This window comes from Quercus robur, chromosome 1, assembly GCF_932294415.1.
Source record: "Quercus robur chromosome 1, dhQueRobu3.1, whole genome shotgun sequence".
NCBI classification, from domain to species: Eukaryota; Viridiplantae; Streptophyta; class Magnoliopsida; order Fagales; family Fagaceae; genus Quercus; species Quercus robur.
The window spans coordinates 10,135,405-10,150,065 of record NC_065534.1 but is presented as its reverse complement, the minus strand read 5'-3'; the positions used below and the strand labels follow the sequence as shown (position 1 = coordinate 10,150,065).

The 14,661-nt window shown below is 34.7% G+C and overlaps 1 protein-coding gene across 2 annotated transcripts; it reads left to right on the top strand.

Moving 5' to 3' along the window:
• Nucleotides 1–2,511: 2,511 nt before the first annotated feature.
• Nucleotides 2,512–11,809, top strand: LOC126719924 (enoyl-[acyl-carrier-protein] reductase [NADH], chloroplastic). 2 transcript variants are annotated; one of them, XM_050422430.1, is made up of 13 exons: nt 2,512–2,632; nt 7,081–7,394; nt 7,900–8,009; nt 8,118–8,173; nt 8,246–8,330; nt 8,416–8,463; nt 9,490–9,564; nt 9,639–9,750; nt 9,884–9,935; nt 10,028–10,079; nt 10,190–10,247; nt 11,201–11,299; nt 11,400–11,809. In XM_050422430.1, the coding sequence occupies exons 2-13, from the start codon at nt 7,118–7,120 to the stop codon at nt 11,552–11,554; spliced, it is 1,179 nt and encodes a 392-aa protein (XP_050278387.1). In that variant the 5' UTR covers nt 2,512–2,632; nt 7,081–7,117; the 3' UTR covers nt 11,555–11,809. The 2 variants fall into 2 exon arrangements, with proteins under 2 accessions (XP_050278387.1, XP_050278382.1); XM_050422425.1 differs by lacking the exon at nt 2,512–2,632 and adding an exon at nt 5,837–6,052.
• The last annotated feature ends 2,852 nt before the right edge of the window (nt 11,810–14,661 follow it).

The window sequence follows — 14,661 nt, the reverse complement described above, 5'->3', positions numbered from 1 at the left end:
ACGTCTGCGATAAAGCAGACGGCGCTGAAAGCGAAAAACTCTACTTCTGATGCACCAAGAATCTGGTGCGACCAGTACCTGCTTCGGATTTTGACTAAAAGAAGGAGAAACACCATTTCCCCTTTGTCAAGATGGAATATTTTCTTGAATCTGTGCCTCCCTTGCCCAGACCTCACTACTTTGAGTCTCAGAAGGACCCGGCGCCTCTGTGGCGGATGGAGTTCCTTCACCCCAACCCGCGCCTCAAGCATATTACACTAAGGGTGGATAACACCGGATACGGAAGCTGTGATTATGGCTTAAGGGTTATGGTTTGGGAGGAAACTGAAGGATTTATGTGTAAGTAGAGCAACCTCCTATCCTATTTATTTAAAAGACCAGGAAGTGGCATTTAATTTACGCAGAGTTCCAAGGAACGCTACAGACAAAATGGTTTTGGCTCAATTTCCAAAGCCACCTGCAACCATAAGGTTAAAGGATTCTCGTGAAGGCGCGTCTCGAACACTGGAACGTCAAAGGGCATCGCGTGACTGAAGACTAAAGAAATGCCTCTTAATCCGGTGCATCTCCTATGCAAATAAAAAAGCCCAAACATCAAAAAGTACATAATCAGAATGAGTCGTGATGTGGGCCCAGTATTATCAAAATCCTCATCCCCAACTAAAAGTCGGGCAGCAGGATTTTGAGGGGCTATTGTGGGGCTAATGAATTCGCGGCCCAGTCCCACTCTACATGGGGGCCCAGGCCCTACGGCCCAAGCCAAGAAGAGCCATTGCCGAGGACAACCTCTTGCTCGGCACCTCATGAAATGCCTGAAGAAAGGGAGAAACTGAGTTCAGGGGCAGGGTAAGGGAAAAAGCTGCCAACGTCATAATACCAAACCCTGTATCTGACAAGTCCATCCTTTAAACCATACCCTTTAACTTCCCCAACGACCCCAAACCATACTAGGTATGGGTTGACAGGACAGGTTTGCACCTCAGAAAAGTGAAACTTACACGTGGACTCTAAATAGGAAAAGAAACATGGGTATAAAAGAAAGAAGACCCCCAGAAGAAGAGAGAGGACTCTTCCCCCCCGGTAAAAGGGGAGAGAGGGAAGGACACAAGGATCCTTGGACAGCGTCCGAGGACAAAAGTCCTACAACCCGTTCCAATGGAGGGCTTAGCTAGTCAAGCCAGGCCCGCCTGTACAAGAATTTCCATGGACGCCACGATCAAACCGTCCACCTGTGCCCAAGGTCATGCCATTCAAGCCCACTCTCTACAAATCATATTGTTGGGGCCCATTGCATACGAGCCCAACGTTACTCTTGGGCCGTTAAACAAATCGTGTCCCTACAGTTACTCTTGAAATTCTAGGGTTTAATTTGTTATAATAGTGTTTAATTAGAGATGGCAATTCATGTTAGAGTGGTTTTGTTCATGTTGTGGCAAGAATATTCGAATACATAACTCAATCTTAACCCAACCCATTTAATAATCATATAAAAACCCCCCTCAACTCTAATACAACTTGTTTATTAAGTGAATTGACACAATATGGACAATTTCCAAATTTTAACCTATTTAATATGCGATCTAATAAAATAAAATGAAAATAGACTTTTTTTTTTCTTTGTATTGGGTAAATGATTAGGGGAGTTTCAATGAAAAATTTATCAATATAATCATTAAAAAAATTTAATATTTAGAATACAAATTTATGGTAGATAAAAATAAGATTTATTTATATGAAACAAGTCATTTATGATTGAAAAAATGGAAGCTAAGCAAATCAATATGGAATTGATCAATTTACTCTTTTACACAAAATACCATTCACAAAACTTGTATGTATTTGTGTTGTGTTGTGTGTGTGTGTGTGTTTTTTTTTTTTTTAATAGAGTTTCAACTTATGGTATTTATTTCTAATAATTAGGTTTTTTTTATCATCAAAGTAAGACATTAATAAGTTTTTGGCATATACAAGAATTGAACTCTAGATCTCTTATTCAATTATCAGAAACTTTACCCATTATGTTAATTGTAGCCCAATTTTATGTAGCGTTTGTTAATCGTGTCAAATATAATCACTGTTTATAATATAATTATTTTCATAAGTTTGAACACATACTAGTGCATGACGTCATGAATCAAAATCCAACAACTAAGTACAAGTAGCCCCTCAAAAAAAAAAACAACTAAGTACAAGTAAAGGCATGTGTTTCAAAAAAGAAAAAAAAAAAAAAAAAAAAAGGTGCAAGTAAAGACATTATCTTAAGAGTGATACTAAAGATTATAATTTTTTGTTACAAATTACTCACATGGTAAGTTATGAACGGTAGAACAAATGAACGATAGACTCCTCACTTTTAGTTATGAGCGGTGAAACAGTAGATCCCACTTTTACTCCATCGCCCACGATTTTGCCACAAATTGGTACAAAAATTGTGGCAAAAGTCGTGTGATGGCATTTTCCTTATAGTAAAGTAACAAAAAATTTTCGATCTGCTTTGCTTTGCTTTCGACATTTCCGAAGCGCCTCTCTTTAGTCTTTTAGCTCCCAGTCCCAACCAAACCAACATCTACTTCTCTCTCATCGTTCTCTTCACCATTTTGCTCTCCGCATTGCTGCCTTCTCTCACACAAAGGTCAATCTCTCTCTCTCTCTCTCTCTCTCTCTCTCTCTCTCTCTCTCTCTCTCTCTCTCTCTGTATGTATGTATGTATTTATGTTGTTATTGAAATTGTTAGATGTTTGAGGTTGAAGTCCCCACATTTTACTTGATCCCTGCTTGTGTGTTTCTGGGTTCTACTTAAATTTTTTATTTTTTATTATTTATGGATTTATTTTTAGATTTTCCACTACAGTGTAAGTGTGTTTTGGTTTTTTTTTTTTTTTTGGCTGATTGATGGGTTTTAATTTTTGGGTTTCTTTTAGGATTTTTACTTCTGTGTACCAAACTATGAGTTATTACTTTCATTAGCATGGTGTAATAAATCAGGATTTTGTGAACGATAGTTTCACTAATTTGAAAGAAATAGAAATTTAAAAGAAGGAAATTTCAGGGCAACATCCCCTCAACTCACTGTAGCAAAAAAAAAAAAAAGAATGAAATTTAGATTAGCAATCATTGATTTTTAACCATAAATAATAAGAATTGTAGTGAATAAAAAAGCTAAACTATTGCTTTTGTACCTAAAGTTTGCAATTTTGATTTTTGTTCCTACCAGGGGCGGCCCTAGACATTTTGGGGCCTAAGGCGAGAATTAGAAATATATGTGTATGTGTATGTGTATTTATGTATGTGTATGTGTATGAGTGTGTATGTGTATGTGTATGTGTATGTTTATGTGTGTGTATGTGTATGTTTATGTTTATGTTTATGTGTATGTGTGTTTATGTTTATATTCATTTATATTTATGTATGTTTATATATGTGTGTATGTTTATGTATGTGTATGTGTATGAGTGTGTATATACGTGTGTATGTTTATGTATGTGTGCATGTTTATATATATTTATATTTATAAACATAAACACATATTTACATAAACATACATGAACACAAACAAACATACACAAAAACAAACAAATATAAACACACATACACATAAACACGCATAAACAAACATAAACAAAAACAAACAAATATAAACACACATACACATAAACACACACACATAAACATAAACATACATAGACATAAACACACATACAGACTGAAAAAAATTAAACCTTCATATAGACTAGAAAAAATTGCAAACTAACACCAATCCTCAAACAATTTCATTAGTTACTTTAGTGTGCTAAATCGAGCCTTTATGTGTGTTTATGTTTATATTTAAGTTTATGTGTGTGTATGTTTACGTTTATTTGAGTTTATACGTGTTTTTGTGTATGTGTGTTTATGTTTATGTATATGTATATTTATGTGTGTATATGTTTATGTGTATTTGTATGTGTATGTATATGTGTATGTGTATGTTTATGTATGTGTGTGTATGTGTGCTTATGTATGTGTATGTGTATGTGTTTATGCGTGCTTATATTTATGTATGTTTATGTGTATGTGTATGTGTTTATGCGTGCTTATGTATGTGTATGTGTATGTGTATGTGTATTTGTATGTGTATGTGTATTTGTAGATCTCTTTGTCTTTTTCAGATTCAGGTACAATACCCTGATGCAATTATAATTAATGGCTGAGATTAAAAGTTGAAAAAACAACTTTCAATCTCAACCATTAAATAAAATATATTAAAGGAGAGTTAAAAAGTTTTTTTAAAAAAAAAAGTAAAAAATGTATAAAAAAATACCTGCGATGCACCTGATCTCAGTTCGTCTTTCTTCTCTCACTATTTTTCTTTTCTTCTTTTTTATGTGGTGTTTTGTTCTTCTTCCTTTTATTTCTCTTTATACGTCGCCTAGGCTGACAGGAGAGAAGCGAGCGAAAGCCACGTCAAGAAAGGAAATCGAAGATTGTGCTGCCAAGCCAAAAACTATGAAAATCTCTTCCTCTCAACTCAGACGATCCATTTAGGTGAAATTGTGGCTCACGAGACTTCACCAGATTATGGTGTGTGATTTTTGTTTATTTATTTATTTGTTTGATTAATTTGGATTTAAAATTAGTTCAACAAGATGATTCTTCTTCTAAAATATAATAACAAAACCAATATATGTTTTTTTAATAGTGGGTTCACTTTCAGTGTTTTCATTTTGTGATTTTGGTTGTTTTGTGGGTTTTGTGTTTTGATTTCGGTGGGTGTGATTTGATTTGTGATTTGGTGGGCTTCTGGGTTTTTGTTGCGATTTGATTTTGGCTGGGTTTTGGCCGTGGTGGTGGTCGTGATTTGATTTTGGCTAGGTTTCAGTAGTGATGCATGATTAGAGGTGATGAGCTTAAAAAGCTCTGGCCATGGAGGTTTAGAAGGAGAGCTTGGTGATCAGCCATGGAGCACGGTGTGACGTGGGTTGAGGCAGAGAGAGGATGAGAGGGAAATAGGGGTGGCCCTAGACATTTTGGGTCCTAAGGTGAGAATTAAAAATTTGGCATTTTTTTATACTTATATGTTAATTAAATTAATGTTTATTTAATATTTTTATATTATATTTTTCATAATTATTTTCATTTTCTTCTAAATTATTTTGAAGTTCATTATCAAGATTTGTTGTATTGCAAAATTGAACATCATCTTCTTCTAAATTATTTTGGTGAATTTTTTGCTCATTTGTGATATTTTCATCTAAATTTTGTGTTATATTTTGTTTATTATTAATAACAAATTTATCCATTGATCCTTTTTGAGACTCAATTAATTTTTCTTCTTTTTTTAAGTTTTTCATATCCAAATATATATTTTCTAGTAGACATTTCTAATCAAACAATATATTTATAAAGACTAAAATAAAAAAATAACTTTCAAGTGTAGAGCAAATGAGAAATAGAACTTGATTTATATAAAAAGTATTGTTGTAGTTTCACTGAACAATAACAAGTTTTTAGCAATCTCAAGCTACATAAATTGAAAAAAAAAATAAGCACAAGCATAACACAAATTTAAGCACAGCCATAACACTGACACAAGACTTATTAATAAGGCCCACCCACCAAAAAAATAAAAAATAAAAAATAAACAAACAAACAAAAAACAAATCCTATCCATAACTAAAAAAAAAAAAAAAAAATGCAGGCTTTAAAAAATAATAATAATATAAAAAAATAACAAAAAAAAAAAAAAAACCTTGAAGGCCCAAACTTAACGCCCAGTCCAGGGAGGGTCCAGGCAGCCATAATGATAAACTGATAAGTGACAAACAAAGTTACAAAATCAGCCAGGGAGGGCCCAAACAAACAAAGTTATCTTAAGTTCTTAACAAATAAAATGCAGTGCCCTGTGCCCAAATATTTATAATTTTATACCTGATTCCTGAGGTGAGGTGAGCAGTTGAGACTTGAGAGAGGCGGAGAGCAGAGAATCAGAGAGAGGCTGAGGCGGTTCAGCTGGAGACTGAACAGTGGAGACTGGAGACTAGAGAGAGGCGGAGAGCAGAGAGTAGAGAGAAAGGTAAAATTTTTAGGGTTTTGAGTGGATTTATTTGTTTTGATTTGTGATTGTTTTGTGGTTAATCTCTTAGATCGGATTTGTAGTTTATCTGGTTGATTTTTGGTCAATGATTTTGTTTAGAACCAATGTTTAATAGGATTTACCAAAATTTTTGTTTTTTTTTGGTTAAAAGGATGTGCCAGATTATTTTTGTAATTCATTTGAAACTAAATATGTATATATATTTTTTCCTCTACTACCCGGTTGGTTCTTTTCTAAAATTTTGGGGCCCCCTTCCACTTGGGGGCCTTAGGCAATTGCCTAACTCGCCTAAGGGAAGGGCCGGCCCTGGTTCCTACACTTTAATAAGCTCTTTCTTTTTGTTCCTAAACTATTGAGAACTACACTTTTTGATCTTAAACTTTAAAATGATCTTTTTTCATACTTAAAACTATTGGGGAAAAAAATCCTTTTTTTGGGTGCCTATTTTCACCCCTAAACCATTACATGGTGAGTCATATGTTCATCCTTGTGTTTCTTAATCACATGAACTATTTAAGTCATTGATTTAAGGCGCATGACATTTAAATAATTCATATGATTAAAAGCACACGTGGATAGAAAATTGGAGTAATTTTCCTCCAAACTGGTTGGAAAGAAAATTCTGTCCATTGTTATCTTCTTGTGTAATTTTGGATTGTTGAGTAAAATGAGCTGTTTCTAGATTTTTATTTTTATTTGATGCAAGCCCTGGCAGGAGTTGGGCATGCAAGAATTGACAATTTTTTTTTATGCTTTGAAATTTAATGGAAGAGGAATACCGTACGCTAATATATCTTATTAGAAGTATTAAGTTATAAATATATACATAGTAATATAAAGAATTGTCCTTTTTTTTTTCAATTGATAAATCACACACACATGCATGGCGGATCTTGAATCTACGGCCTCTCCCATTCTAGCTAGAGCTTATTGACATTTACTTTATGAGATCTACTATACATTTTTTTTTTAATATATATTAATACGAGTGCCCTTGCTTCCAATAGATCTCTTTTCTCTAGTGTGAGATATCATTTACTGGAGATGGCAACAACAGCCGCTTCCAGCCTGCAAATTGCAACAGCAAGACCCTGCATTTCTTCTTCTCGCAGACTTTTCAAGGCAGGTGCTGCAATTCTTGGTGGCAATTCCAAGGCGGTATCATGGAATAAGCTTACAAGTGCATGCCATATATCATCTGTACAACCTTTCCAGCGGAGTTTTACATCATCGTCTATTAAATTTGATAAGGTTGTTACAAAAGCAATGTCTGAAGCTACTGAAAACAAGCCTATCTCAGGGTTGCCAATTGATTTGAGAGGTCAGTTTTCTTTTGCTTTTGCTTTTTGTACGTATGAAATTCCTTCTAAGAGTTTCAAAGTTCTTGTGTTTATGGTGCTTTGATGTCCTTCTATTTCTTGTTATGGGATAGCTTGTAACAGTTATGATTTGTCTTATAATTTTCATTGACCTATCAATTTGTGGCTTGTGATTGTTCAAAATTGTTGGTGGAAACTGTCACATTTAAAGGAACAACCTCTGTAACATCTTTGTTTCTCAATGTCCACTTTTTCTTGGCTGTATTTCCTTGTGAAAGCTGGTCTTGTATCTGTAGCCAATATATTACTCTAAAGACAGCACTTTACCAAACCTCTTTTGGTTGCTAATTTTGTGGTGATATCGTCTTTCCACTTCTGCAATAATTCTCCTGGAACTGTTACCTTTACTGAATCTGCTAAGTTGATACTTACAACAAGTATCCCTATTTAAAAAAATTTAAATAAAAAAATACCACTAAAAACTAAAACGAGTTGCACTATGTGTAGGTAAGAGGGCATTTATTGCTGGTGTTGCTGATGACAACGGATATGGTTGGGCAATAGCTAAATCCCTTGCTGCTGCAGGGGCTGAGATTCTCTTAGGCACATGGGTGCCTGTAAGTAAATCATCCTAATCTTTAGGGTTGTGCATTTGAGATTTCCTATAATAGAATTCCCAAGACTCATGAAATGGATAACTACTAACCAGGAAGCTGCTCTTGCAGGCTTTGAACATTTTTGAATCCAGCCTGCGACGTGGAAAATTTGACGAATCACGTGTGTAAGTTTTTAATTAGGGAAACTGGGTATTACTTGTAAGTGGCCGGTACTAACAAAAGGTTTGATGTTTCAGGTTGCCAGATGGCTCTTTAATGGAGATTACTAAAGTATATCCTTTGGATGCAGTCTTTGACAACCTTGAGGATGTACCTGAAGATGTAATGGAGAGATTTATAGTCTTACAAAGTATAAAATGGGTCAAATCTGTTCTTGACTAACATGTGGTGTTGTTAATTCTTGCAGATAAAAGCAAATAAACGCTATGCAGGATCCAGTAATTGGACTGTTCAGGTATAACATCATATTATTTCACTTTGCCTATTTCTGTTTGAATTTTCTGTTGAGGAACATTTAGAGCCTAAATTGGAGTTTGAGAAAAGGTTTGAAGTCATTTATTGACAGCCTACTTGAATTTGAATGAGATATTAATGCCAAAATTCACATAAGACATGGCACTTTTCATAGTCTGCACTTGAACAAAACAAACCTAGATGTAGGGCCAATGACATTTTTAAACTGAAATCCAAGATACAAGCAGCACCACGTTAGGCTTGTCTTTTATCTTTCTTAATTTTTTTTACCTTGCTTCTTAAGACACATGATTCATGTGAGTAATTGAATTTTTGGGTTGGTCTGCTAAAGTTAGACGTTAATTTTAATTTTGTTTTGTAACTTTAAGGTGTCATGTTTCAAGCTCTAGAGTCTTGAACAAGCTACACAAGTTTCTGGGTTACTTAGTGACAGAGAAGGGATAGTCAATGCTTTAAAATTTTGTAAAACTGCATATGTAAGCTGACATATATGAGGGGTGGGTTTCGTGCCCTCATAATTTGGTAGTGCTATGGTCTTTTCAAATGTAAAGGTTTATAAGAGGTGGCAAAGCCTGCTATATTGTTCATCTTAGTTGACTAGCGTGCATTCTGTACCTATTACATGTGACTTGTATCTAATCTGAAGACTAAACTGTTAGCTGTAATCTGTTCTCTTTCTGTCGTGTCACTATTTGAGTTTGCAATCAGTTCATTTGTTAGAAGGGTTTTCCTTTTGTTTTTGTGCTTGCCTTGCCAAGCCTAGGAATTATAAAAACTTTGTTGTCACTTATCATACAGCTATGCTTTGACCAGAAGATTAAGCCAATATGTAATTTGATTTATTTAAAGCTTTTATTAACCTTCAGTTGCTAGAGGCATTTTTCTTCTTACTGGTTTTGAGATTTCATTAAAACATTGACCTATATGCTAAGACATGCAGACCCACCAACATTATCAAATATGACATGCTCTCTAATGTTCTACTCATTTTTAAATTGTCTTGCAGGAAGTTGCTGAATCTGTGAAGAATGATTTTGGCAGCATCGACATTCTTGTTCACTCACTTGCAAATGGGCCAGAGGTACTTTTTTTTTAATTGTGGAATATCTATGTGTTATTAATCTTAAAGTTAACAAGCAATCACCTCTTTAATAGGTCACTAAACCTCTGTTGGAGACATCCAGGAATGGATATCTTGCAGCTATATCTGCATCAAGTTACTCCTATGTTTCTTTACTCAAACATTTCATTCCAATAATGAATCCAGGCAATCTCCTATGCTTAATTATCCAAAATACTTTATTTTCTTCTTGTCCTCGGTTCTTTGCTTTTTTCATTGTACTAGATTTACTGCATCAAGGCAAATGTGGAACTCATATATATGGCTGTTGTTGTTACAGGTGGTTCTTCAATTTCTCTTACATATATTGCTTCTGAAAGGATAATTCCTGGGTATGTATGTCATGCACTGTTTGCTTCGCTGTTCAGTTTAAAGAGTTGTCATTTATCATTGGGTGATGGAGCTCTTGATATATATTACTCAGGTATGGTGGAGGTATGAGTTCAGCAAAGGCTGCTCTGGAGAGTGACACACGAGTAAGTTTGCATTTCTTTCTACCTATCCATTTCTAGTTATCAGCACCACATTTTTTTAACCTCATTTTGATATGTTTTTGGCATATATATTCATATGTTGATTCATTCAGGTGCTTGCTTTTGAAGCGGGTAGAAAACACAAAGTCAGAGTCAACACAATATCTGCTGGTAACTTGGCCCTTTCTTTTTTAAAATTCAATTTAAAGTGTTTCCTATCTCAGATTTTATGCATCCATGTCATGGTCCACAAGAATTGTTTTAAATCATAGCTATTGTTGCCAATGCTCAACATGTGTTTTAATGCTACTTTTCTCAGAGATAAGGTTTTGTTGGGTTTTCAAAAATATCTTTGATACTTTAATCCTAGTGATAGTGTTTTTTTTGTGTGTGTGTGTGTATTAGGATGTACTTATTAGAATCTATATGTTTTCTATATTCGGATTGGTTGGTAATTCTTGAGACCACTAGCCTTGCCTCAACCCATTTACCCATCTTGCTCCATCTTAAACGAGCCTCATTGCCCTAGCCAGAGGCGGTTTAGTCGGTTCATTTTCTTCTTCAAATCCTGATCTTTAGGGATTAGGATGCTAGTTTGTAGGGGTAATTCTACTATAGAGTTCCTAAATTCCTATCTGCCCATTTTAAAATGAGTGGATATGATTTTTTAAAAATAAATAAATACTATTATCATTTTGGAATCTACTTAAATTATTGTCGATGTGTCCAAATTCAATCCACTAATTTCAAAATGAATGGATAGAATTTTAGGAACTCTATGGTGGAGTTACCTAAAAAGTCTAGAGTATCTTAATCAGATCTTAAGCTCCTGAATTTCATGAAAGCTTGCTTTTACAATGACCGGCTTTAACTAACAACGACTTAATAATTCTCAGCTCAGCTAACATAATCCAACTAAATTGATTTTTGAGGCCTTAATAGTTCTATACATTGTATATTTGTTGCCACTTTCAGGATTTTTATTGTTTTAAATCTTGGGTCCAGGGTCTGTTTGACCTCTTTGGATCTAGTTTGATACTTAGGCTTCATAAAGATGTCAAGTAGTTGCTGGTATTACCACTGCCTCAGTTTTCCTGGTTGATTGAAGTATCTTTGATCCTCAGGTCCACTAAGGAGCCGTGCTGCAAAAGCAATTGGATTTATTGACATGATGATTGACTATTCAATAGTCAATGCACCTTTGCAAAAAGAACTATCCGCAGGTGACTTTCCAGATTTTTCTTTGTCCTTCAATTTTACCTGCTTTATTCCTATTTCCACTATTTTATCACATTTTACTGAGTTCATAAGCTGATTAAACAGATGAAGTGGGGAACACAGCTGCCTTTCTAGCATCACCTTTGGCTTCTGCCATCACCGGTGCTGTTATATATGTTGACAATGGCCTGAACGCAATGGGTGTCGGAGTTGACAGTCCAATATTCAAGGATCTTGACATTCCAACAGATAAGCACTAGGACAACCACAAATTGGTTTATAGTAAGCCAGACTCCGAACTTCAAGTTTAGCTTTAATGCTGCTAGTTTTCTGCTCCTTTTTTTCCCAATCGGCTTCAACCTAGGATGGTTTGGCTAGTGGCCCCATTTTGTTGTGAGAATTTTTCTTTGCCTTTCTTAGGGACATTTTCTTGGGGGCAGGTGTTGCAAAGGCCCCATGTGGAAGTCCTGGACCTTTGAAACACTAATAAGATTCATGTTTCTTAGACTCTTCAATTTTTCTTTTTTAATTAATAAGTAAAGTGTTGAACCTACGTCTATAAGCTCCATTCCATTCTGTAGGAGAAGAGGTGTCATATGAACTTGAAGTCAATTGTACTGTTCCTTTTTCAAAAAGAAATAATGCCTTTTTATGGTTATGTTTTGTTAAGTCACACACAACGCGTCAAGTTTTTTTTTTTTTTTTTTTTTAATTAATTTAATGGCATCAAGTATTTGAGAGTAATTGATTAGCATATTAATTTTTAAGTCATGCTCGCACATGAATTCATGAAACCAATACTGTTAAAAATTTGCTACTTATTAAAAACAATCAAATCCAATTTTGTCCTGCTACACTTAAATCAATTTGGTAACGAAAATTCAAGCCAACCACAATTGATTTGTTTGTAATTGAATAGAGCCATAGGAGCAATTGGATACATTGGTATGATCCGTACTCATTGGTTAACTAGTTCAACGTTCTGGGGATCATATATAAGTAACGCGGATCCACATTAACGTTTTGTTTTTTTCGTTTGTTTTTTTTTTTCCAACAGCATGTTTTGACTTTTCAGCAATGAACAATGCACCCGTGTACTATGTACAGGTTCCACAAACTTCACTTTTCAATAACTTTTTCATTAAAAATGAGTCTCATGGTATTATTCACACATTTAAAAATTATTTTGCTACAGTGTTTTCAGTCTTTAATTTTCAATTTCAACAAAAGAAGTTCTATCTAAATGAACCTTAAATATATAGGAGCAAGCACTTCAGCTTGGAATTTAATTATCAGTAATAATTACTACAAATTTAGTATAGAATCTATACCGTCAAAGAGCCATTCTTAAGTCTAGAAGTCTAATGATACAAAATCTTATAACTTTGTTTACGGTTATTGAAATGACATCATTAGAACATTCATATTGGAAATGGCATATGCCATATATTGGTTCAATTTAGCATAAAAGCCCAAAACAACCTTTGCGTCCAAACTTGTAAAAAGCTACTATTGCAAAAAAAATTGTAATTGTGCTACAATGCGATTCTAAATGTAAAATCGCACTGTAGCTTAATTGTAAAACAAAATATAATATTTTATTCTAAATATCAGTTTTCTCTCTCATTCACACGACGCAGTCTCTCATCTCTCTCTCTCCATCATTGAGCTTCACCAAGCCTCTCTCTCTTCTCTCTCAAGTTCACACAATCTCTCACTCTCGCCATCGCTAAGCTTCACCAAGCCGATTTACTCATCCCATAAACCCAACACTCTAGATAGTTCTACCCATTTAACTCTTCACTTTATCACTCTCTTCAAATTGAGATTCTCAAGAGTTTTTGGGTTTGGGTTAAGATTTTGTTTGCAAATTCTCAAAACGAAGCTCCATCGGTGATGGGTTTGGATAGGTGGGTCAGGTGATGGGTTTGGAAAGGTGGATCGATGTATCATGGGTCAGGTGGTGGCGTGGGTTTGGATCAGTTGTGGCCGGTGGGTGTGGATTGGAGTTGGGTTTTGGATTTTGGATTTGAGATCGGCGTGGATCAAAGAAGATCAGAGATTGTGGTGATTTTTTTTTTTTTTGGCTTGGTTTGATGGTGGCTTTGATGGTGGGGTTTTGGCTTGGTTTGAACTGATGCTTTGATGGGTTTTTTTTTTTAATGTGGTTTTGGTTTTGGTTTGATGGTCCAGTGGATGGTGTTGGGATATATAAGGGTGACTATGTGTTGGTGGTGGCATGGTGGCTATGGGGGTGACTGCAGGTTGAACTGTTTTGGTTTTATCTATTATAGCCAGTGCTAGAGGTTGAGGGAGAAATAGTAAAAAAAAAAAAAAAAAAAGGAATAAAAAAGAATATTTAAATAAAATAGGAAAAAAATAGAGTTTTGAGATGTTAGATGTGTTGTAAAATGGTATAGTATAATTAATAAAACAGCTTTTTGAGATGGTAAAATAAGATAAGATGCAATTTTCGAATGTGAATGTTCTTAAAATGTACAATAAAAATAAGATCAACTGCGAGACCATCTAAAAATTATTATACACCAATCACATCAAATCACCTCAACAAGTAAAGTTTGACACTAGTATGCCTCTGCCTCTTACTCTCTAGTCTCCTCTCAACTCTCAAATATGAAATACCTCCTCTTAGTTCTCTCTCATCCAAACACAATCACTCACATAGTTTTCCTCTCATCTCTCTCTCATTTCATCCATTCACACAAATCACCTTCTCTCTTTCTCTTAAGAATTTCCCTCATATTCTCTCTCCTTTGAGCTCTCTCTCACATAGAACCACAACCTCCACATCTCTATTCCTCACCGGATCGCCGATTCCTCTTTGAAACTAACATTCAAGGCAACAACACTGGCAACAGCATACTTGGCAACAGTGATGATTTGGGTTTGAGTTATGACTTTTTCATTGAAGGTTTAATTTTGGGTTTTCCATTTATAGGTTTGTGTTGATTTTTAATTTGATTTTCCATTGATTTTGGATTTGATTTTCCTTTGATTTTGGGTTGATTTTGTGATTTGATTATCATGTTATATAATGGGTTGTGATGGTGGTTGGGCGGTGTGGGTGGATTTGTAGAAAAGTTCTCTATTGTTTAGACAAAGAAGAGTGATAGAGAAAGAAGAGAGAGATGACGGGAAGAGAGACACAGAAGAGAGACGAGAAAATTAATAAAATATTAGATACAAAAACTACAGTAACCATATATATATATATATATATATATATATATACACACAGTTACCATAAAAACTGTGTAAATTTACATAGTTTTAGCCTAACTTACACTGAATATATCCCCCCAAAAACAGTGGCATAGTTGAACCAACCCAAAAGAGACAAAAAAGG

What these genes read in the sequence shown, in the direction of transcription:
- LOC126719924 (XM_050422430.1), top strand. Translation starts at nt 7,118, where the DNA reads ATGGCAACAACAGCCGCTTCCAGCCTGCAAATTGCAACAGCAAGACCC. An exon ending in CCAGTAATTGGACTGTTCAG is followed by an intron (nt 8,464 to 9,489) that starts GTATAACATCAT and finishes ATTGTCTTGCAG; the next exon opens with GAAGTTGCTGAATCTGTGAA. An exon ending in TCTGAAAGGATAATTCCTGG is followed by an intron (nt 9,936 to 10,027) that starts GTATGTATGTCA and finishes TATATTACTCAG; the next exon opens with GTATGGTGGAGGTATGAGTT.